The sequence below is a fragment of the Melospiza georgiana genome, chromosome 2 (assembly GCF_028018845.1).
Source record: "Melospiza georgiana isolate bMelGeo1 chromosome 2, bMelGeo1.pri, whole genome shotgun sequence".
Classification (NCBI taxonomy): domain Eukaryota; kingdom Metazoa; phylum Chordata; class Aves; order Passeriformes; family Passerellidae; genus Melospiza; species Melospiza georgiana.
The window spans coordinates 14463561-14481588 of record NC_080431.1 but is presented as its reverse complement, the minus strand read 5'-3'; the positions used below and the strand labels follow the sequence as shown (position 1 = coordinate 14481588).

Here is an 18028-nt window from a genome sequence, read left to right as displayed (position 1 = left end):
GTCTGTGGTTTCCATTCAATATAATGATTCCAACTTGTACTGTGTGGCTGTCCACAGTGGCTTCTTTGAAGTCATAGAATCTGTCAGGTGTTTAATTTGGATTTAATAGCCTTAGAATGAGTATATATTGACAAGAATAAGCAAACATATTGCTGTTACCAAAGGAAAGATTTCAGTCTTCTACTAAAAAGTAATCTATTGTACAGATTTTTTTGTCTGTTAATTGTTGCATTTTAAAAATTCTTAAAGTTACAGGAAGTCTATTTTTTTAAATGAGCGCTATCTTGATATTATGTTAATGTTTAATTTTTAACTTGGGAACTTAAAAGCTGGGAAAATACATTTTCTTAAATGTACTTCATTTCTCAGACAGCTCTCCCAGCAGCTGCAGCAGCTGTCAGAGCCTGATGTCAGTGAATTCACTGTTTTTTCATTTCTTCCTCATTCAAAGTGTAGTCAGTTGAACTCTGGTGGCACAGTCAGTTTTTGAAAATTTTTATCATTAAAATGACTTTTTATAAATGAGGTTTTTAAATTTTATGACAGTACTGGATTTCTGTGGCTCACAGAGAGAGCCAACAGGGTTCAGTGTTATCAGTTCCCTCCTTCCTTACATAAACCCTGAAACTTAGTAGGAAGTTTAAATGATGACACATGTGGTTTTATTTTTGATCATTTAGAGCAGTATCACAGGTTTTTGGGTGAATTTAGGTAAAAATAGTATTTATTCTCTAGACTAAATACTGAGAAGTCCAAACTGCTAAATCTCTCAGTGATTTTTAAGGGGCAGATGCTGTCCACTTTAATTTTTCTTCATAGGTGCATTGCAAATAGAGATCTGTACCTTTTACTAGCAGCAGCTTACAAGAAGATACTCCTGTTGTCAGTCATTTCCTTTATCCATTGTTTGTTTGTTTGGGATGTTGACATCTCCCTGGTTAGCAAGAAGTGAAATGTTTTGGCAGCTAAAGTTGCATGCCAACTTCTAGTGTCTAAGGCATTAACAAACTGTGGCTTGTAATATTGTAAATTGTTAATTTTGACTACAACCTTTAGTGGATGCAAGTGATTCATTTCTGTTTCCACAGTGTCTTCTATATAAATTTTCACTTTTATTTCACCTTTGAACCACATGTTGTACTAGACCTTTTAATAAGTAAGTGGGTGAAGTTTAGGATTCAAAAAGGAAATAATGCAAAAGTTTTCATATCCAAAAGTTGGACTACTTAATTTCAAACACAAATAATGTAATTAATATAAGGTATTGCTGTGGGCAATATTTACTGTAACTTATTTTGCTGGGTCTAGTCAAAGCATTTTTTGTTTTGGTTCTTTTTCCTCTGTGGAACTTGATGGCTCTTGTTTACAACCTTGGCAGAAGTCATGTACAGGAAAATACTTTTGTCTTGTATTTGTTCTCATTTGAACCACATGTGAAGAATTTAATGTTTTTTTTTTTCCTCTCATAAATATTTAAACTCATGATAAGTTGAAAGAGAATGTCCTTGCAGTAGGAGTATCACAAAGATGCTTAAGGAACTTTTGCTTTGGGGACCTCCTCCCAGTCAAGAAGTGCATAAAAGAACTTGGAGAGGTGTGATCTGAGCCATTAATGGATGAATATTGAATGGATATCAGCAGGGCAAAATTGTATTTGTCAGGGTTGGTGAAAAGGGGGTTATTCATGGAAGGTTTGATTGCCAAGTTCTAGCTGGGCATGGGTAGGAAATGTATCTTGAAGTTCTTACTCAGGAGGCTTTTTATATGAGAAAATTCAACTTAAACATAGTTTAGATGGCAAGTAGCACCTTTAATTAAAATAATGAATTGGGAACAATAAGAGTATGATATGTTTTGTTGGGTGGATTTTTTTCCTCTCCAAGGAGTCTCTGAGGAATTTCACTAAACTCTTTCAAGCTGCCTATTGTTTGATGCCATACCAACTACTTAAATTCTAACATATTAAAGGAAAACAGAATCAGTCTTTGCAAAGTAGGGGTTGGATATACTGCATAGTGAGGGGACTATTGCTCACTTTGCTTGAATTACCCTAAATGCAAACCTTTCCACTGCCTGTCACAGCTGCCTCCTAGTTACCCAACAGGAAGGCTGGCTGTTAGTGCAAGCTTGCTGATTATTTCCAGTCTTTGTGAGGTTTTTTTTAAATCAAAGTTACTGCAAATGAAGTAACTATCTGTGAAGCCACACTGTTGCTAAGGGAAGGATTTGAGGTATTTCATTAGGTACTGTGAGGTCCATAAGTGCTTTAAAAGGGTTTTGCATTCACATTTATATGTTACAATTTATCTTTTAAAAATAAACTTATGTACAAAGCATGTAACTTTGCAAAAGGCATTTTGGTGGCTAACAGACTTTATTCATTGCCAGGCTTTTTTTCATACTTGGAATTTTTCTTTTGCCAGCAGTTTCTAACCTGTTTCAAGAACATTGTTTTGTTTACTCTGCAGAACTTCTTCTGGTTTATAAAATGGGGTAAGAAAGAGAGAAGAAATCCTGATGTATTTTTATGTACTTGCTCTGTGTAACCTGTTTATCTAAACCCTGTTTCTGTGTCTTCCTCTGAGCCTAAATAGATGGCTGTATTCCAGTGGAAATTAGAACAGATGCTTCTTTATTAATCCATCTAAATTTTTCCCATACTAAAGTAGAAATTCTTCTTTTCTTCTCCCTCTCCTCCCTCTCTCCGCCTTCAAATTTTACATTAGTCCCTACCACAGCTGCTAGCACTCCTGATGCTGTTGACAAATACTTGGAGACACCTGGAGATGAGAATGAACATGCCCATTTCCAGAAGGCCAAGGAGAGGCTTGAAGCTAAGCATCGTGAAAGAATGTCTCAGGTAAGGAGGAGATTTCTTTATTCCTGAGTGTGTGAGTTTGTCTGTCAAGTAATAAGTGATCCTTCATCTTCCTATTTCCCAAGGCTTAATCCAGGTGCCCTGCCAGTTTGCAATGCTGTAAAAACATCATTTACTGCCTTTCTGACTCTTGTCTCAGAATTCAGCTGTCTGACACATTTACGGTTCTGTCACCATAAGTTGCTACAGTTACTAGAAGGGTTAAAAGAAAAAAAAAACTGTAAAAAAGGTCTCTCATCTTTGTGGGAGAATGTTTGTTTTGAGAGATTATTCATGTTTTAAAGTAAAGAACTTGGCCTCTCTATTAATTGTCCTTCCCTTGGAGCAGCTGAGGGAAGATAGTTTGTGTTGGGCATTTTCTGTGTGTGCCCTGGGGGTAATGTAAGATCACATTTGTTCATCTAGTGGGATTAAGCCTCAAAGTAACATGATACACATCTAAAGTCAAAGAAAAGAGGAGAAACTGGTGCTTTTGAACTAAAAATCCAAACTGAGTCAACCCGTTTCTTTCCGTTCAACCAAAGATATTTGTGTTGCTGTGAAACTGTACCCACGTTCTAATCCAGTGAGAGATGAGCTACCCACTCTCTCAGAAACAGGGCTTATAATAGCAATGCCAATAAAAATGGTCACAGCTCTTTTTTAACAGCAAAAAAGAAAAATATTAGAGGCTTAAAGGAAAGCATATATTTTGAGAATGAAAAAGCACAACAAATGAATGTAGTATAATTCAGATGCACTTCATATACCTGTGCAGCTAATTTACTGTATTTTTTCATTATAACTTGTTCCCTTGATGGGATTTCAGTGTGTCTGTCTGTTACTGATACATTACTAGCCTTTAGTTCTGTGCTAAAATATTAATCCAAAAATGAAAATAAAATGTTTTGAATGAAAAGAAAATTAAGCTCTTATTTTACATCCATGCTTATTGGTACTGTAGCTGTGCCTGGCACTTCTCTGATAAATTGGGCAGCTCATCTTACCTGAAGCACTCATCCAGTTGGTGCAAGCCACATACTGAAAATATGGAATATGACATGTCATAGATAGAAGATAGGTGCTCCTCATCTGCTTGGGAAGTGTTGAAGCACAAACAATCTGTCTCCTGTTTAAAAAGAGAAAACAGAGCCAATTTAATGGACAGGGAATCTGGAGAATAAAAAAAAGGTTACATAGCCTGCCTAGCAGAGGAGAGACCCTGCTTTGGCTAGGTCTGCAGAGGGTAGGTGAATAATACAGCCACCACCCCATCTTTCCTTCCCCTTGAAACAACCTTTTTGTAAAAAATGCTGTTGAGGTGGGTTTCTTGAAAGCAAAGGATAGTCAGTGCAGATTTCCTTGGCATAGTCTTTAGATTCTGGAGGAAAATGTGCTTCCACGTTTTTCTCCAAAATCCCAGTATGTAAAGGTTAAGCTGCATAATTAGAGGCAGTATTTGGGTGAACTGTGTATTTGAGCATCTGGAGGACCCTGTCAACTGCAGGGTGTGATTCAGAGGTTTGACTGAAACCGGAGCTGGTGCCCTCATTAGCACATTTCCAGCCATTCTTCCTGTCAGCACTGGGCACACAGGGGGTGAGGCCATTCAGCTGCCCCCTCCTGCAATGTCAGTCCTCCAAAAACAAGTCAGATAACCAGCTCTGACCAGTTCAGCAACCTAAGTCAGCCCTGGTAAAAAAAACCAGCATGATCAATGCATTAAAAAAAATGTAAAAAAATACCAAAATATAACTTAGGCTTAAGTTGCCTAAGCTGCTTATGAAACCACATGTTAAAGGACATGGGTTTTGAAGTACACAGATCCCCTGCAGAGCTTTAAAGATCAGAAAGATCTTCATGGAAGATCTAGAAGGGAAAGGTAATTTTTAGAAACTGAAGTTATGACTTGTAAAGTATTGAACTAACCTCTCCATGTTAACTTGTCAAATGTTTAAAAGATTGTAGATGCTAGTAGAAAAGCCAGCGAGTTCACCATTCTGTGTTTCCTGACATAAACATCAAGGTCCAATACCACTGGTTTCCTTTTCTGGCAATTTATTTTAAAATTACTTTTTGCATTTTATTTAAAATCAGGTATGTTCTTAATATCAAATTCAAATATATATGTAGCTGAAAATTTATGGGGAACTCTTACTTGTTATGTTAAAAATAATGCTGAATGAGTTAATTTTGTTTTCATACCTTTGCCATCAATGATTTTCCTGGTAAAAAGAAAAGGTAACAAATGAGAGTCACTGGCCAAGTCCTCCAGCTGCGCCAAACTTCTTTTTTTATTCAAAGTCCTATTCTTTCAAAGCTGGAAGATGCAGTCTTAGAAAGCAGCAGAAATGCCAATTTTTCTTCTAATAAAAAGAGAAAAACTGATCGAGTAATTCTTTAATCCTGATAAATGTCATAATCTGAAATAGATTGGTTTGTTCACAAAACACAGATAATTTATTTCATTTAATAAGAAGTCTAGTGTTAAAATAGTAATGGGTTTGGTGCACACCTTATTTTGCAACAGTCAGTTAACTAAGAAAAAAATCAGATGCATTCTAGTTGACATGAAAAATGTAACTATCTAAGGAGTAGGGAAGTTTATCACTACACTTGAAGTGAAATATTTTAAAACATGTCATCAGGGAAAATGTAAATATTCTGCATATCCTTTTTCTGAGATTTCCCTTAATTTATCCTGAAATTCTGACAACTTGTGGTTTTTTTGCTCTTGTATAAAGATGCTCACACAAGTAGAGACCAGGATTCTGTCAGTGCTTATGTCACATCATAGTTCACAGCTCATGAATGACTTTTAGTAAGGAAGTTTGACTCTGTGATGACTTGATGCACCTCCTGTTCAGACTCTTTCAGTCTCTTGTGCTCTAAAGTGTCCATCTCTTTAGACTACAGATCCTGAAGGTTTCTGCACCACACCTGTGGCAACAAGGCTTATAAATGTTCATATTTTATAGTAAGGAGAACTACATTAATACAAATTTTAAGCCTTTCCCAAGAATTTATAATGCAGCCTCAATAGCAGGAAAACTGCATTCCCATGCAAACAGGGGTGGCCAATCACTGATGCATGTGTAACCTTTAAATGTTTGCTGTTCTCCAAAAGATAACAGGGAAAGGTTGTGTTAACTGATTCCAAGATGTCATGATTCTTGTTTCTTGTTTTGGAACCATTCCCCTTTTTCTCTTTCTCTTTTCATTTTGTTAATGGCTGTACAGCTCCCTTACTTAATTAGTTGCTGCTAAATAGCCTGATGAACCAGATACCAAACCTTACTCAAGAGAGCAGTATATTTATACATTTCTCTCCTAAGACATCCTGTGACGTCCTCATGTCTTAAATTTGCTCTTCCTTTGGCTGTCTACGATATTTTTGGAATTGTAGCATGTAGAATACTTATGGTAGGAACTTAATGACACCTTGTGTCCTAGAATAGTTTTGCGTCTTGGAAGTTTATTTCCAAAGCAAACATCTAAAAATACTGCAGTTCTCAACCAGCCTGAACAGGTCTGGTGTTCGTTCAAGGTTTTTGGGGTTTATTGAATGCTAGTTGCCCTAACATCCTGGATACATCTTCAGATGATTTTTAGTCCCAGTGACACTGTAGAATCACAGAATGGTTTGACTTGGAGGGACCTTAAAGATCATTTAGTTCCGCCACCCTGCCATGGGCAGGGGCATCTTGCAATACATCAGGTTGCTTAAAATCCCATCTAGCCTGTCCTTGAACATTTCCAGGGATGGAGCATCCACAGCTTCTCTGGGCAACCTGTGCCAGGGCCTCACCACCCTCACAGTAAAGAATTTCTTTCTAATATTGAATTGAAACTTACTTTCTTTCAGTTTAAAACCATTTCTCCGTATCACTACATGATTTGAGAAGTCCCCTCTCCTGCCTTCATGAAGGCTCCCTTTAGACAATGGAGGGCTGCTGTAAGGTCTCTCTGAAGGTCTCCAGACTCAAGAACCCCAGATCTCTCACCCTGGCCTCACAGGAGGTGCTCCAATCCTTTATCATCTTTATGGTTCTCTTCTAGACCCGCTCAAGCAGGTTGATGTGCATCTTGTGTTGGGCCCCAGAGCTGGATGCAGCACTGCAGGTGGGGTCTCATCCCCCAGAGCAGAGCAGGGGGACAGAATGCTGAACCTGCTGTCCATGGTGTTTTGGATACAGGATACACTGAACTTCCTGGGCTCTGAGCACACGTGGCTAGCTCACAGTTGGTTTGTCATCCACCAGGACACTCAAGTTCTTTTCCCAGGGCTTCTCTCAGTCCACTCTCAGCCTCTACTGATTTTGGGATTGCCCCAGTGCAGGAGCCCACACATGGCCCTGTTGAACTTGAACCTGTGGTTTTCCCAAGCCTGCCTCTCAAGCCTGTCCAGGTCCCTCTGGATGACATCCCTGCCCTGTAGAGTATCAATCACACCACTGACCTTGGTGTCACCTAACTGAGATTGCTCTCATTCCTGCTGTCCATGTCCTCAACAAAGACGTTAAATAATACCAGTTCATGTATTCCTTAGATTCCACCATCTCTACTGCAGTGTGTGGGAAGCCTGTTTCCTTCCTTAAAACTGTCCAGTTAATAGGATTACCCCCCTCAGTTGTAGTGAGGACTCTTTGGAGAAGTTTAATGATATTACCAGAAAAAAGGTCAAGACTTAAGTGTGGAAAAACAGCCCTTGACAAAGACAGATCCCCTTTTGGCACAACTGTGACCATTCTTACGAAGCCAACCTTCAGGCAAGTACCTCTGCTGGCCTGATTGTGCTAACCCAAATGCCTGCCATAAATTCTTCTCTTGCAGATATGCTTTTGTGCCCTAGTGTAAAAAATGGGAGTGAATGAATTCTGCTGCTTCAATGCATAATTAAATTTTTGTACTTAGCATCTCTTAATAATGAATGACATTTCCATACCGCCTCTTTCCCTCTTACTGTCCCTTGAAGCCCAATTTCAAAAAGCATCTGCCAGGCTCTAAGGCCTGAGTTTTGAAGAAGTTTGACTTTGAAATGGCTTGCTGCCTATATCTCAAACAGAAGCTGTTATTTTCCCTGTACAAAGCCTCCAACCCTTGAAGAGCCTTAAATCTGTACATTTTTCATAGGTCTGTGCTATCAACAGAGGAGAATAGTTTTGTAAATGCAGAGGCCAAGTTCAGCTTTCTTTTGCACCTGTGTAACTGGAGAATTTTTTCTCCTCCTTGCTCTTTGGGGCCCTCCATAGCACTGTGGCTTATTTCTCACTCACAAATCCCTGAAGTGATGACCTTTGGTGGGAGCAGCAGTTCCTTGTGGGTGGTAGCATGGCCCATGGATAGCTGTACCTTCAGTTGGTTAGCACACACACACAGAGATGCTCTCAAGTATTGAAGTTTTCTCAGTTACAAAAATCCATCACTCAGGTCACAGCAGTCTTTACAGTAATATTGTTTCTGCAAACAGTTGTGTAATTCTGGTTTTTTCCAAAACCTTCCAGTTTTGTGGCACCAGACCTGAACTCTGAGGAACTAATTTACATTCCTCCCAACTAGCTGTATAGGCTGTCAGTTTATCACCCTGCCTTCCATGCCTTAAAAGATTTAATGAAATAAAATGGACAGACACAGACCTGGTGTAGCCAAAGGTCCTCTTAATCACATTATCCACAGTGCTTATTTTTGCCATGAGGGTTAGTTTGGGGGATAAAGATGGCAAGGCAACTCTTGTTCTGAAAATCCATAGCTGCTCTTTCAGAGTAGAAAAATTAGGCAAATATCAGAGATGTGATTTTAAGACAGAAAGGAAGAAGATGAAGAAGAAAATCATGAAGTTGCTAATCTAGGCCAATGTTCAAGCTTGAGCACATCATTGTAGTTAATGGCTTGGCTTAATGCCATAATTTCTGGGCCTTCTGTAAGTTCACATACTGCTGCTATCCTCTCTAATCACAGAGGAGCAAAGAGAACTAACTCTGTGAATAAAGCAGAAAGAACCCTGAATATTCATTCAAATATTCCCCAGAATGGGATTAAACCCAGAAGTGGTTATATGTTGATACTAAAAATTGGATGTATTTTATTTGAAAGAGGTGGAAAGGAAAGGAAAAGGAAGAGAAAAAGAAAAGAAGGGGACAGGGAGAGTGACAGAAATGAAGTAGAAGCATATCACCCTCCATGGGTCCCAATGATATCATTGGTCCCCTCTATCTGATCTTCTTGGATGTGATGGTCCCCTGCTGAAAAGCTTAGAATCCCATGGATTAATACACATTTGGGCAGGTGGGAACACACAGGTACCTCCCTGAGGGGGGCCAGTTTGACACTGTCCCTTGCAAGACTGTGGATCTGTTGCATCATGTAGGATCACGTGCAGTGCTCTGGTGCAGGGTCTTGGGACTCCTTTGGGGGTTGTCATGATCTGGCATAACACAGAAAACCAAAGCAAACTAAGCTTCTGTGAATAAAATGGATCAGACAGTTTTAAATATACCCAAAAAATGTGATTAAAACCAAACAAGGTTAGATGTTGTTGCCAGAAAAACTTGATATATTTTATTTAATAGTAAAAGAGGCAAAGAGAAAGACAAAGGAAAGAATTAGAAGAGCAGTTGTGCATGGGGAGTGGAGGACTGGGAGAGAGTGACAGGGGTTAGGTAGAAACATATCACCCTTCTGAAGGTCCCAATGACATCTCATTCTTCTCCTCCATCACATCTTTTTGGTGGTGAGGGTCTCCCACCCTGGCGGTGACAAAAAGTATAGAATCCCATGGATTAATATACATTTGGGCCAGATAGGAACGTCCAGGTGCCTGCCCTGAGGGTGCTAGCTTTGACACTGTCCCTTGCAACACTGTGGACCTGTTGCATCATGTTGCAGTGCTGTGGTGCAGGGTCTGGGGACCCCTTTGGGGTGCCATTGATGGGCCATGACACCCCCTCAGCTGTCCTTCACGTGGATGTGGCTTTTCCTGGAGTGAAGGGACCCCAGGCTCCTCTGCCCAGTGGAGGATGGGCATTCACTGCCTCTCACCAGAGACTTTTTCTACATGCACCCAAACCCCTTCTCCTCCCCCCTTTGGTGGAGGTCTGTGCAAGCCTGGCAGCAGATGAGCCTGGGGCTGTGGCCCCCACCCCTGAAGGTGCTGGGCTGGGCCCTCACTGGATGCTCTTCCAGATGCTTTGAACAATAGTGTCACTTTTCTTATCTCTGTTCCTTAGGAGGTTTAACTCACAGTTCAGGCTTTCAGTCAGGAGGCCTATTCAGGGTGGGCTTGGATGGTCTTCTGTGCAGCTTTTGTTATGTGCTCTTGCTATAATAGACAAAAGCATAAAATCTCAGTCTCTGACACATCCTGCCATCAGTGGCATCTCAGGTCTCTGGAAAGATGCTGCCTATGTGCATGAATTATTTTCTCAGCCCCCCCAGTCATATGGCCTCAGCACAATTAAGAGCTGAATGCTTAATGCACACTGAATACACAGCAGCACTCTGAGAATTAACATGTTTTTTTTCCAGAACACACCACTGTGCTCTAAATTATGATGTCAGTTATTGTCATCTAGTTCTGTCAGAGAATCTGTGAAATCTCCTGTGCCAAAGTATTGCAATAGTAGCAGGTGAGGGGTGACCTATAACTTCAGTCAGTGCTCTGCCCATCATGTTCCCTGTCATTAGTTCCATGCTACAACTGCTTGTAAATTTTGTTTTCCTGCTGCCTTAGAGCTTGGCTTCAATTTAAACATCAATGGGTATTGTCTGATGAGAAGATAATGTAACCTGAAGAGGCAGTTTTAGGTTGACAGTTACCTTGGTTGGAGTACAGTTCTTGCGACTTAAATTTCAGCTTAGTTTTCAGTAAAAGAGAGGGGTGAGATAAAGACCCGTGATTCTAACTATTTAGTTTCCAGTTTCTGCTTTTAACTGCTACCTAACCATGCCCCTGGTCAAGCCAAAAAGCGGGCAAAACAATTTCTCAGATTTCACCGAAAAAAATTTAAAGTTTACAGCACCCCATTAGCTTCCCAAAAGATAAGTCTCCATTCTTTTGGGCTGTTCTTGAGGCCTGAATCTCTTACAGGTAAATCATTTTGCTGACCATGAGATGATCTGTTTTTACCATAACTGATATATTGCTGTCTTGAGATACACTCTAGGGTTTGGGGTTAAAAGGAAGATTAAAACTGGCAACAAAATCCCATACAGTGAGTTGTTTTGGAGTGCAGATTTCAGCCTGCTGGGCATGGGTAATCCCACAACCCTGTATAGAACTGAGAGGTATTACATTTTAAGGCCTGGGACTTGCAGAAGTCACCTTTGAGCTCAGGTCTCTGTGGGTTGTTTTTTTTAAAGGCACAGGTTCAGCCAGGTACCCTTAGGCACCACCAGCACTTTCCAGTCTGCTCATCAAAGAGCCTGATTAGCAATGTCTGGTGTGTGTGGAAAAACTGGGAAGTCTGAGATAGGAGGTGAGTGCTGGAGGCTCAACTTGCAAACATGAGACACAGCAGGTGTCACTTCTTAAGCCTTTGGTATTGGTCTTGGTAAAATTTCAGTTGTCCATGTGGACCCTGAGCTTTTTTCAAAATTATCTAGACAATTTTTATTAAACGGTGTGAAAGTGTGTGTTTTATTGAGAAGGAAAGGAAATGCACATTGTGAGTAATTGCTTATAGGTTTCTTATGCTAATCCTGCACATAAATAGTCACATATTTGTGTGCACTTCATTCAGTGGGAACAATTGTTCCTATATAAAATGTATTTACTGAGGAGATTGCTGTCTAGGTGTGAAATGAGTGATGCCTACAGAGGACAGAAAGGTTTCAGATCTCATGGACAACAAGTTAACCCACTCCCTGACTATTGAAATACTACTGTTTGTATTACAGGAAGAGGAGGCTTCATACATGCTGAAAGAAATGACACTGAAAGATCTCCTACATTTTTCTGACAGTGTTGTACTTGAGATACATATTCAGTTCTTGGAAGTGTTTCTACAGCCTCTGTTTCTGGACAAATAGCTGGACTAGCACAAATTATGTGTAATTTTTGATCTGCCCTACTCAGGCCAATGATGCAGTCTGAATAAATTAAAAGCTTTCATGGTGCCAGTAAAGGTGGCATGATTCAATTGGAATGAGTTCAAGGTGTGAAATTTACACCCTTGGACAAAAAGAGTGGAATCAGTTTTCTTTCTGGCTGAGGTGAAAAAGGTTGGTGTGTTTACCGTGGAGATCTCCACTTCCCTTCCTTGAGGACTGGTTAATGTGTTCCTTCACAGGGAGCTGTGATAGTTTGACACAGTGTTCAGACACACAAGTGCTGTCTTTTTTTAATTTAATAACAGGATCCTACCTTCATAAAATGTTGTAACTGCCTTTTTATTTAGAGATAAAAGGAGGAGAGGAATGTAAAAATACGACTCTTGGAGCTGCAGTGCTTGGCTGCTGCTAAGCTATGGGACAAGGGAGGAAAATAGCAAAGTCACACTTTTTATATTCTTCATCAGGTCATGAGGGAGTGGGAAGAGGCAGAACGCCAAGCAAAGAGCTTGCCAAAGGCCGACAAGAAAGCTGTCATCCAGGTAAAGGAAAATCCAACCACAACCTTACCATCTGGAGCCCCAGTTAAGATACAGGGGGTGCTGGGTGTGATGAAATTTAATAATCTACTTTATGGAGATTTCATGTTATTCTCTGCCCTTTTTTTCCCCATCTGTGCTGATGTCTTCTCTGTTTCTGTTGTGATTGATGTTTTTTTCAGCATTTCCAGGAGAAAGTGGAATCACTGGAGCAGGAAGCAGCAAATGAAAGACAGCAGCTTGTGGAGACTCACATGGCACGGGTGGAAGCCATGCTGAACGACCGCCGGCGCATTGCTCTGGAGAACTACATCACAGCCCTGCAGACTGTCCCACCCAGGGTGAGTGGGACACCACAGGCTCTGCCAGCTGTGTCTAAACCATTGCAGTTGTCCTGGGGGGAATGTAGATGTGCCCAGGGGCAGTCCAGCTCTGGAGCCCGGATCTCACTGTGCAAAGGCTGTGACAGCAGTCACACAGTTTGCCTAAGTGCCTACACAAGCTCCCCATGTGAATACCTGTTGATGGATAGATGAATAGTAAAGACACTTCAGCAAATAACCTGGAAGTGATTTGGTTGTCAGAAATTGTAGCAGTTCACAGATCCTGCAGTAGGATGGTGTCCCTCCAAGTAATGCACATTAGGATACTTCACCATGACAACATGGAGCATAAAGATAGGATGGTTGTGAGTTTTTGTTTTGTTTGTTGAACTGTTGAAGTGTTTGGTGAAGGATCTTGTGAGATTGTTGGATGGCATGAAGTTAGCACACTAGCAATTCGAAGTTGCCTGCTTTTGATGGGTGTAAACATGTGCATTCAGAATGCAGATTGAGTGGAATTTAATGACTTTATATCTCTGATACTTGTTTCAGTACCACAATAGCTGGTCAGTGACCTCCAGAGGAAGAGAAGTTGCAAAAAGACTGGGGGAGAGCAGTTTTATGTATCTCTGGCCTCTTGAACACTTCCTAGATGGAAAAAACATTGTCACACTGTGAATCTTTTAGTGAATCTGACCTTAAAGGGAGCTATACCAATATGACTAACATGACTACATTACATATTTTCAGTAACTTTCCTTCTGAGGAGAAAACCTGTTTATTTGGAAAAGTGATCATTCTCTTAGTTCTTTATCATTGTTATCATAATTGAACTTTTGTTCTCCATCCTGTGGTACAAAACTCTCATGCTTTTATCATGTCCACCAAGTAAAAATTAAATTTAAAAAATTAAAATATTTCACTTAGGTAAAAGTGTTGAGGGGTAACTTCAGGATAGTTGTGTGAAGAGTTTCCATGTATTTTGCAGTAGTAATTTGTGGAAAATGAACCTAGTTGATGTTAAATTGGTAGAGGATGTTACTTGGTCTGAGTGTGAGTTGCATGTTATAACCTTTTACCACAGTGAGGGTAGTGAAAGGCTTGAACTCATTAGGAGATGGATTAGTGAGTTATAAGCTGGGATGTGGCTTCTTTTGAGTAGCTGGAGTCTGGCTCAGAGCTGAGGTAAGTGTATGGACTGGTTGCAGGTCGTGTTTGCCTTCTTGCACCGTGGGTTTGGGTAGTTCACCAAAGGTAGGCTTCCACATTTGGCTTTGGAGCCAAGCTTTCCTGCTTTGAAGTTCAGCTCTGTACCAATGTAATCCTGTCCGAAAAATCCTCCAGTAAAATTATTTGATTTCAAGCTCTGTGTGTGTCAGGATGGAAGCTTGGTTCTTCAGGTATCTGTGATTGTTGAAGGGTATGATGGGGACCACATATAACAGCAGAAAGGTCTCTACAGCTGACAAAATGTGGAATGCAGAGGACACAAAGTGAACTTCAGCTGCAAGGGGAAAAAATGTTAAGTGACTCTGGGACCAGAAAAACTTGCATTTTGTGCTTGTGTAGCTTGTAGTCAGCTCCCAGGACATTTAAATTACTGATACATTTTCTGTGTCAGGGGGAGAGCCCCAGGCCTGAAAGGTGACATTAGTCCAGTAAAAATAAGTTTTGAAGGTACTGTTTGAAAGACAGAAGTGCATCCTATATTGAGTTATATCCTATAGATGTCCTACAAAAGCTAATAATTCTGAAAGGAGCAGGCAGCAAGCATGGTGGTAACATTAGCTGAAAGTGCTACCAGACAGGGACTTATCTTAAAAATAACAGGGGTGAACAGTTTAAATAATAATGTCCTTAAATTAAGTCCTTGTTCATTCTTGTAGGTGGTCTTGTCCTTGCCTCAGCATTTCTTGGTTGTGTGCTCTGTAGCTGATGACAGTTGAGGTGTTGAACTGCTGATCAGGTGCATGCCAAAGCACTTGAAAACACTGACCTTGAATTCAGCAGGATGATTGTCTAGTTGTATTGAAAGAGAGGAGGAGGTTTTGAAGGAACTTAGGAATAAAAAGAGGATGTATCATCTTTGGAAGGAGGGTCGGGTATCCCAGGAAATATTTAAGGGGGTTCCTGTGGTGTTGCTCGCAGGGGTGCCAGGACGAGGGAAGAGATGAGAATCTTGACTTTATGTTTCAGAAGGCTGATTTATTATTTTAGGGTATATATTACATTAAAAGAAAATGATATATTAAAACTATACTAAAAGAATAGAAGAAAGGATTTCATCAGAAGGCTTGCAAGGATTAGAAAGGAATGGAAAAGAATGATAATAAAATCTTGTGGCTGACCAGAGAGTCCGAGACAGCTGGACTGTGATTGGGCATTAATTAAAAACAACTACATCAGACCAATCAAAGATGCACCTGTTGCATTCCATAGCAGCAGATAACCATTGTTTGCATTTCATTTCTGAGGCCTCTCAGCTTCTCAGGAGAAAAAATCCTAGCAAAAGGATTTTTCATAAAATATGTCCACGACAGGTTCCTAGGGCATTTTTTCAGGCCACAAAGGGCCTTAAGAGAAGAGGACTTAATAGTGACTTCTGATTTTGTGTCAGTAATTGGTGTTGAGAGTCCTTCCCTTGGATCATCATCACCCACTGGCCAATTGGCTTTGGTTTTGTGTTCCTTGCTTCTTGTGTTAGCAGCAACAGCCATTGCTTGAGGCTCACTGCCTGGTTTAGCTATGGGCTTAGGTTTACTGTGGTTTAGCTACAGCCTGAGTAGCTGGGGTGCTAGGTGCAGTCTGAGTGACTGGGGCAGCTGCTGATATGTCTCCCTGGCCCCTGCCTCTATCTGCTACCCTACAGTATCTAGCAGTGTGTGATAAGCATAGTCCAGTGCCCAGCTTACAGCAGTGATCCTTTTCTCCTTAAAGTCATCATGGCACTTCTCTTTCAAGTATTTCCCCACCTCAGCTGGGTTCTGAATTTGTTCACATGGCAAGTGCCAGGCTATATGGTCAAAAAATTCCTTCAGGTTTTGGCCCATATCCTCCCATTTCCTGCACCACTCAGGATTTTCCACACCTGGGTCTATTTCTGGGTCAGGGGTCTCATCCACTCCTTTGGGCATCTCAGCCCTCATTCTAGACAAACTGCAGACCATATAAAGAAAGCTTAAGTACCAGGATAGTGGTATCTTTAACATTCAGGGGAAACTGAACATTCTCAAAAAATGACTTTAGAGATTCAAAGGAGAAGAAGGAAAGGAAAGGCTGAAAAGCCTTATTCCCTGTTCCTTCTCTAACAAGCTGGGTGCAATTACTACTAAATCCCCAAAACTACTAGGAACTGGAAGTAGGACACAGGGTAGGATGAAGAAACCATAAACCATATATATCTAGAACAGAGTCCAGTACCTTTGAAAACTCCCTATAAATCATTATCACCAAGCCCAGCACAATAGCTATTGTAATCCATGCCCCTCTACTGTAAAAACTACATCTTAGGGACAATACTGGACCTATCTCTGGATAAGACAATAAGCCTAGGGACCAGAAAGGTACAAAAACATCAAAAATGCCTAGAGACCAGAAACACATGAAGGCCTCCACCCAGAGAGATATTGTGAATTCAAGCAACATGGCTACTGACTACTTTATCCTAATTCAGACTAAGTGGAACCAAAATGCAATCAGTACAGAGTTTTTTCCACTTTATCAAGCCACGTGTTGGGCACTAAAGTTTGTATTTGTCCTGGTTTATGACAAATTTGGGAGAAAACCTCCAAAGGGGTTCCTCTAGAAAGCAGATTCAAGCAGCCCCTCCCCAACTGGTTCAGGAAAATAGTTCCCTGGAGAAAAGTAGAATAAAATTGTTTATTCAACAGGCAAAGCATTCACCAGCACAAAAAATGAACAATACTAAACAATAAAAACTATTGCTGCTCCAAAATAGGTTATAAAATCAGGCAGTCCCTTTGTGGGCTGTAGCTCAGCTCACTCAGTCTCTGATCAGTCCCTCTGGTGCTGGAAATGCTGCAGCCCAGGCCCGGCCCAGTGGGCCACAGGTGTGAGCTGCTGGAGCTCTGCTGGTGTTCAGTGCAGAGCAGGTTTAAACAGGACCAAGAAGAAGAAAAAAACCCAGTCCAGGGAACTTCTCTGCCTTAGCTAGCTAAAAACTAACCAAAAGCAAAGGAAAGCTCTGTCCCACTGTCTGTCTGTCCGCAGACACCACAGTCCAGGAGCAGGAATGTGTAGGAGTGAGTGCAGTTACTGAAAACAAACTCTGCATCTCTTCCCTGCCCTTGTCTCTTCACTCTCAGAACCAGTCTTAAAGGTGCAAAACTTATTTCTGAGCTAAACAGATGAATGGGGATGAATTGTAATTCAGCATCATAAAGTCACTCCAGGACAGGCTTGTAGAAAAAAAAATTAGACCAAAGCACAGTTAGAACTTAATTTGGCAACTTTTGTGAAAGATAATAAAAGATGTTTTTACTGATATATTAACAGCAAAAGGAAGGGTAAGAACATCCTCAATGCTCCATTGCCTGCTTCAAGTTACATGGTTTGCTATTGGTATATTTACTATAAAAATAGATTCTATATATTTTAAGTGATGGAGTCTCTTTCTCTAAAGTTGTGAGGAAGAATTTGGATGTAAATGTTAAAAAGAAATAGAGATTTTTATGGAAGTGCTGCATGCAGTTAGGAGGGTTAAAAAGTCCATGAATCCTTTGTGAATAGCTCCTGTATCAGATCCAAAACTAACTGCAGGTTTTTTTCATGTGTTACATGGATGATTGCCCAGTGCAGTGTCAGAGGTGTGCCTCTGAGTACCACTCAGGGCAGCAAGGGAGAGAGGGAGCACACAGAGATGAAATTGGATAGTTTCAAGGCGTACAAGAAAATAAAATTAGGCAAAACCAAATATTTATATTCAGAAGCATGTAATGCAGGCTCCCTGGAAACTCAAAATTTGATCCTCATTCTTGATTCCTGATGCAGCTTAGCTGTGCTGCTGTCCTTTGCTCTTCTTTGAAAATGGGGTGCAGCTGTTCAGTATCCAGTGTCAAAATAGTATATTGTTTCATCAACTTTGGTGGGCTTACTACAGGAAAGGAGGATTAGTGGCAGCTGGAAGCAATATGCCTCTAGTTTTTAAAACTTTTGAAAATTTTCCCCTTAATTTTGTACATTAAATAGGTGAATTCAAATCCATCATTCTCTGTGAGCAGATTGATTCTTTAATTTGCTTC

General features: G+C 40.6%; 1 protein-coding gene across 3 annotated transcripts in view; it reads left to right on the top strand.

The window, feature by feature from the left end:
- Positions 1–18028, top strand: part of APP (amyloid beta precursor protein) — a 194249-nt gene that overhangs the window by 129889 nt on the left and 46332 nt on the right. For all 3 annotated transcript variants that reach the window (XM_058019171.1, XM_058019170.1, XM_058019169.1), the window contains 3 exons: positions 2727–2860; positions 12373–12447; positions 12627–12785. In XM_058019171.1, the coding sequence (XP_057875154.1) occupies positions 2727–2860; positions 12373–12447; positions 12627–12785 (368 nt within the window). The remainder of the gene's footprint in view (positions 1–2726; positions 2861–12372; positions 12448–12626; positions 12786–18028) is intronic.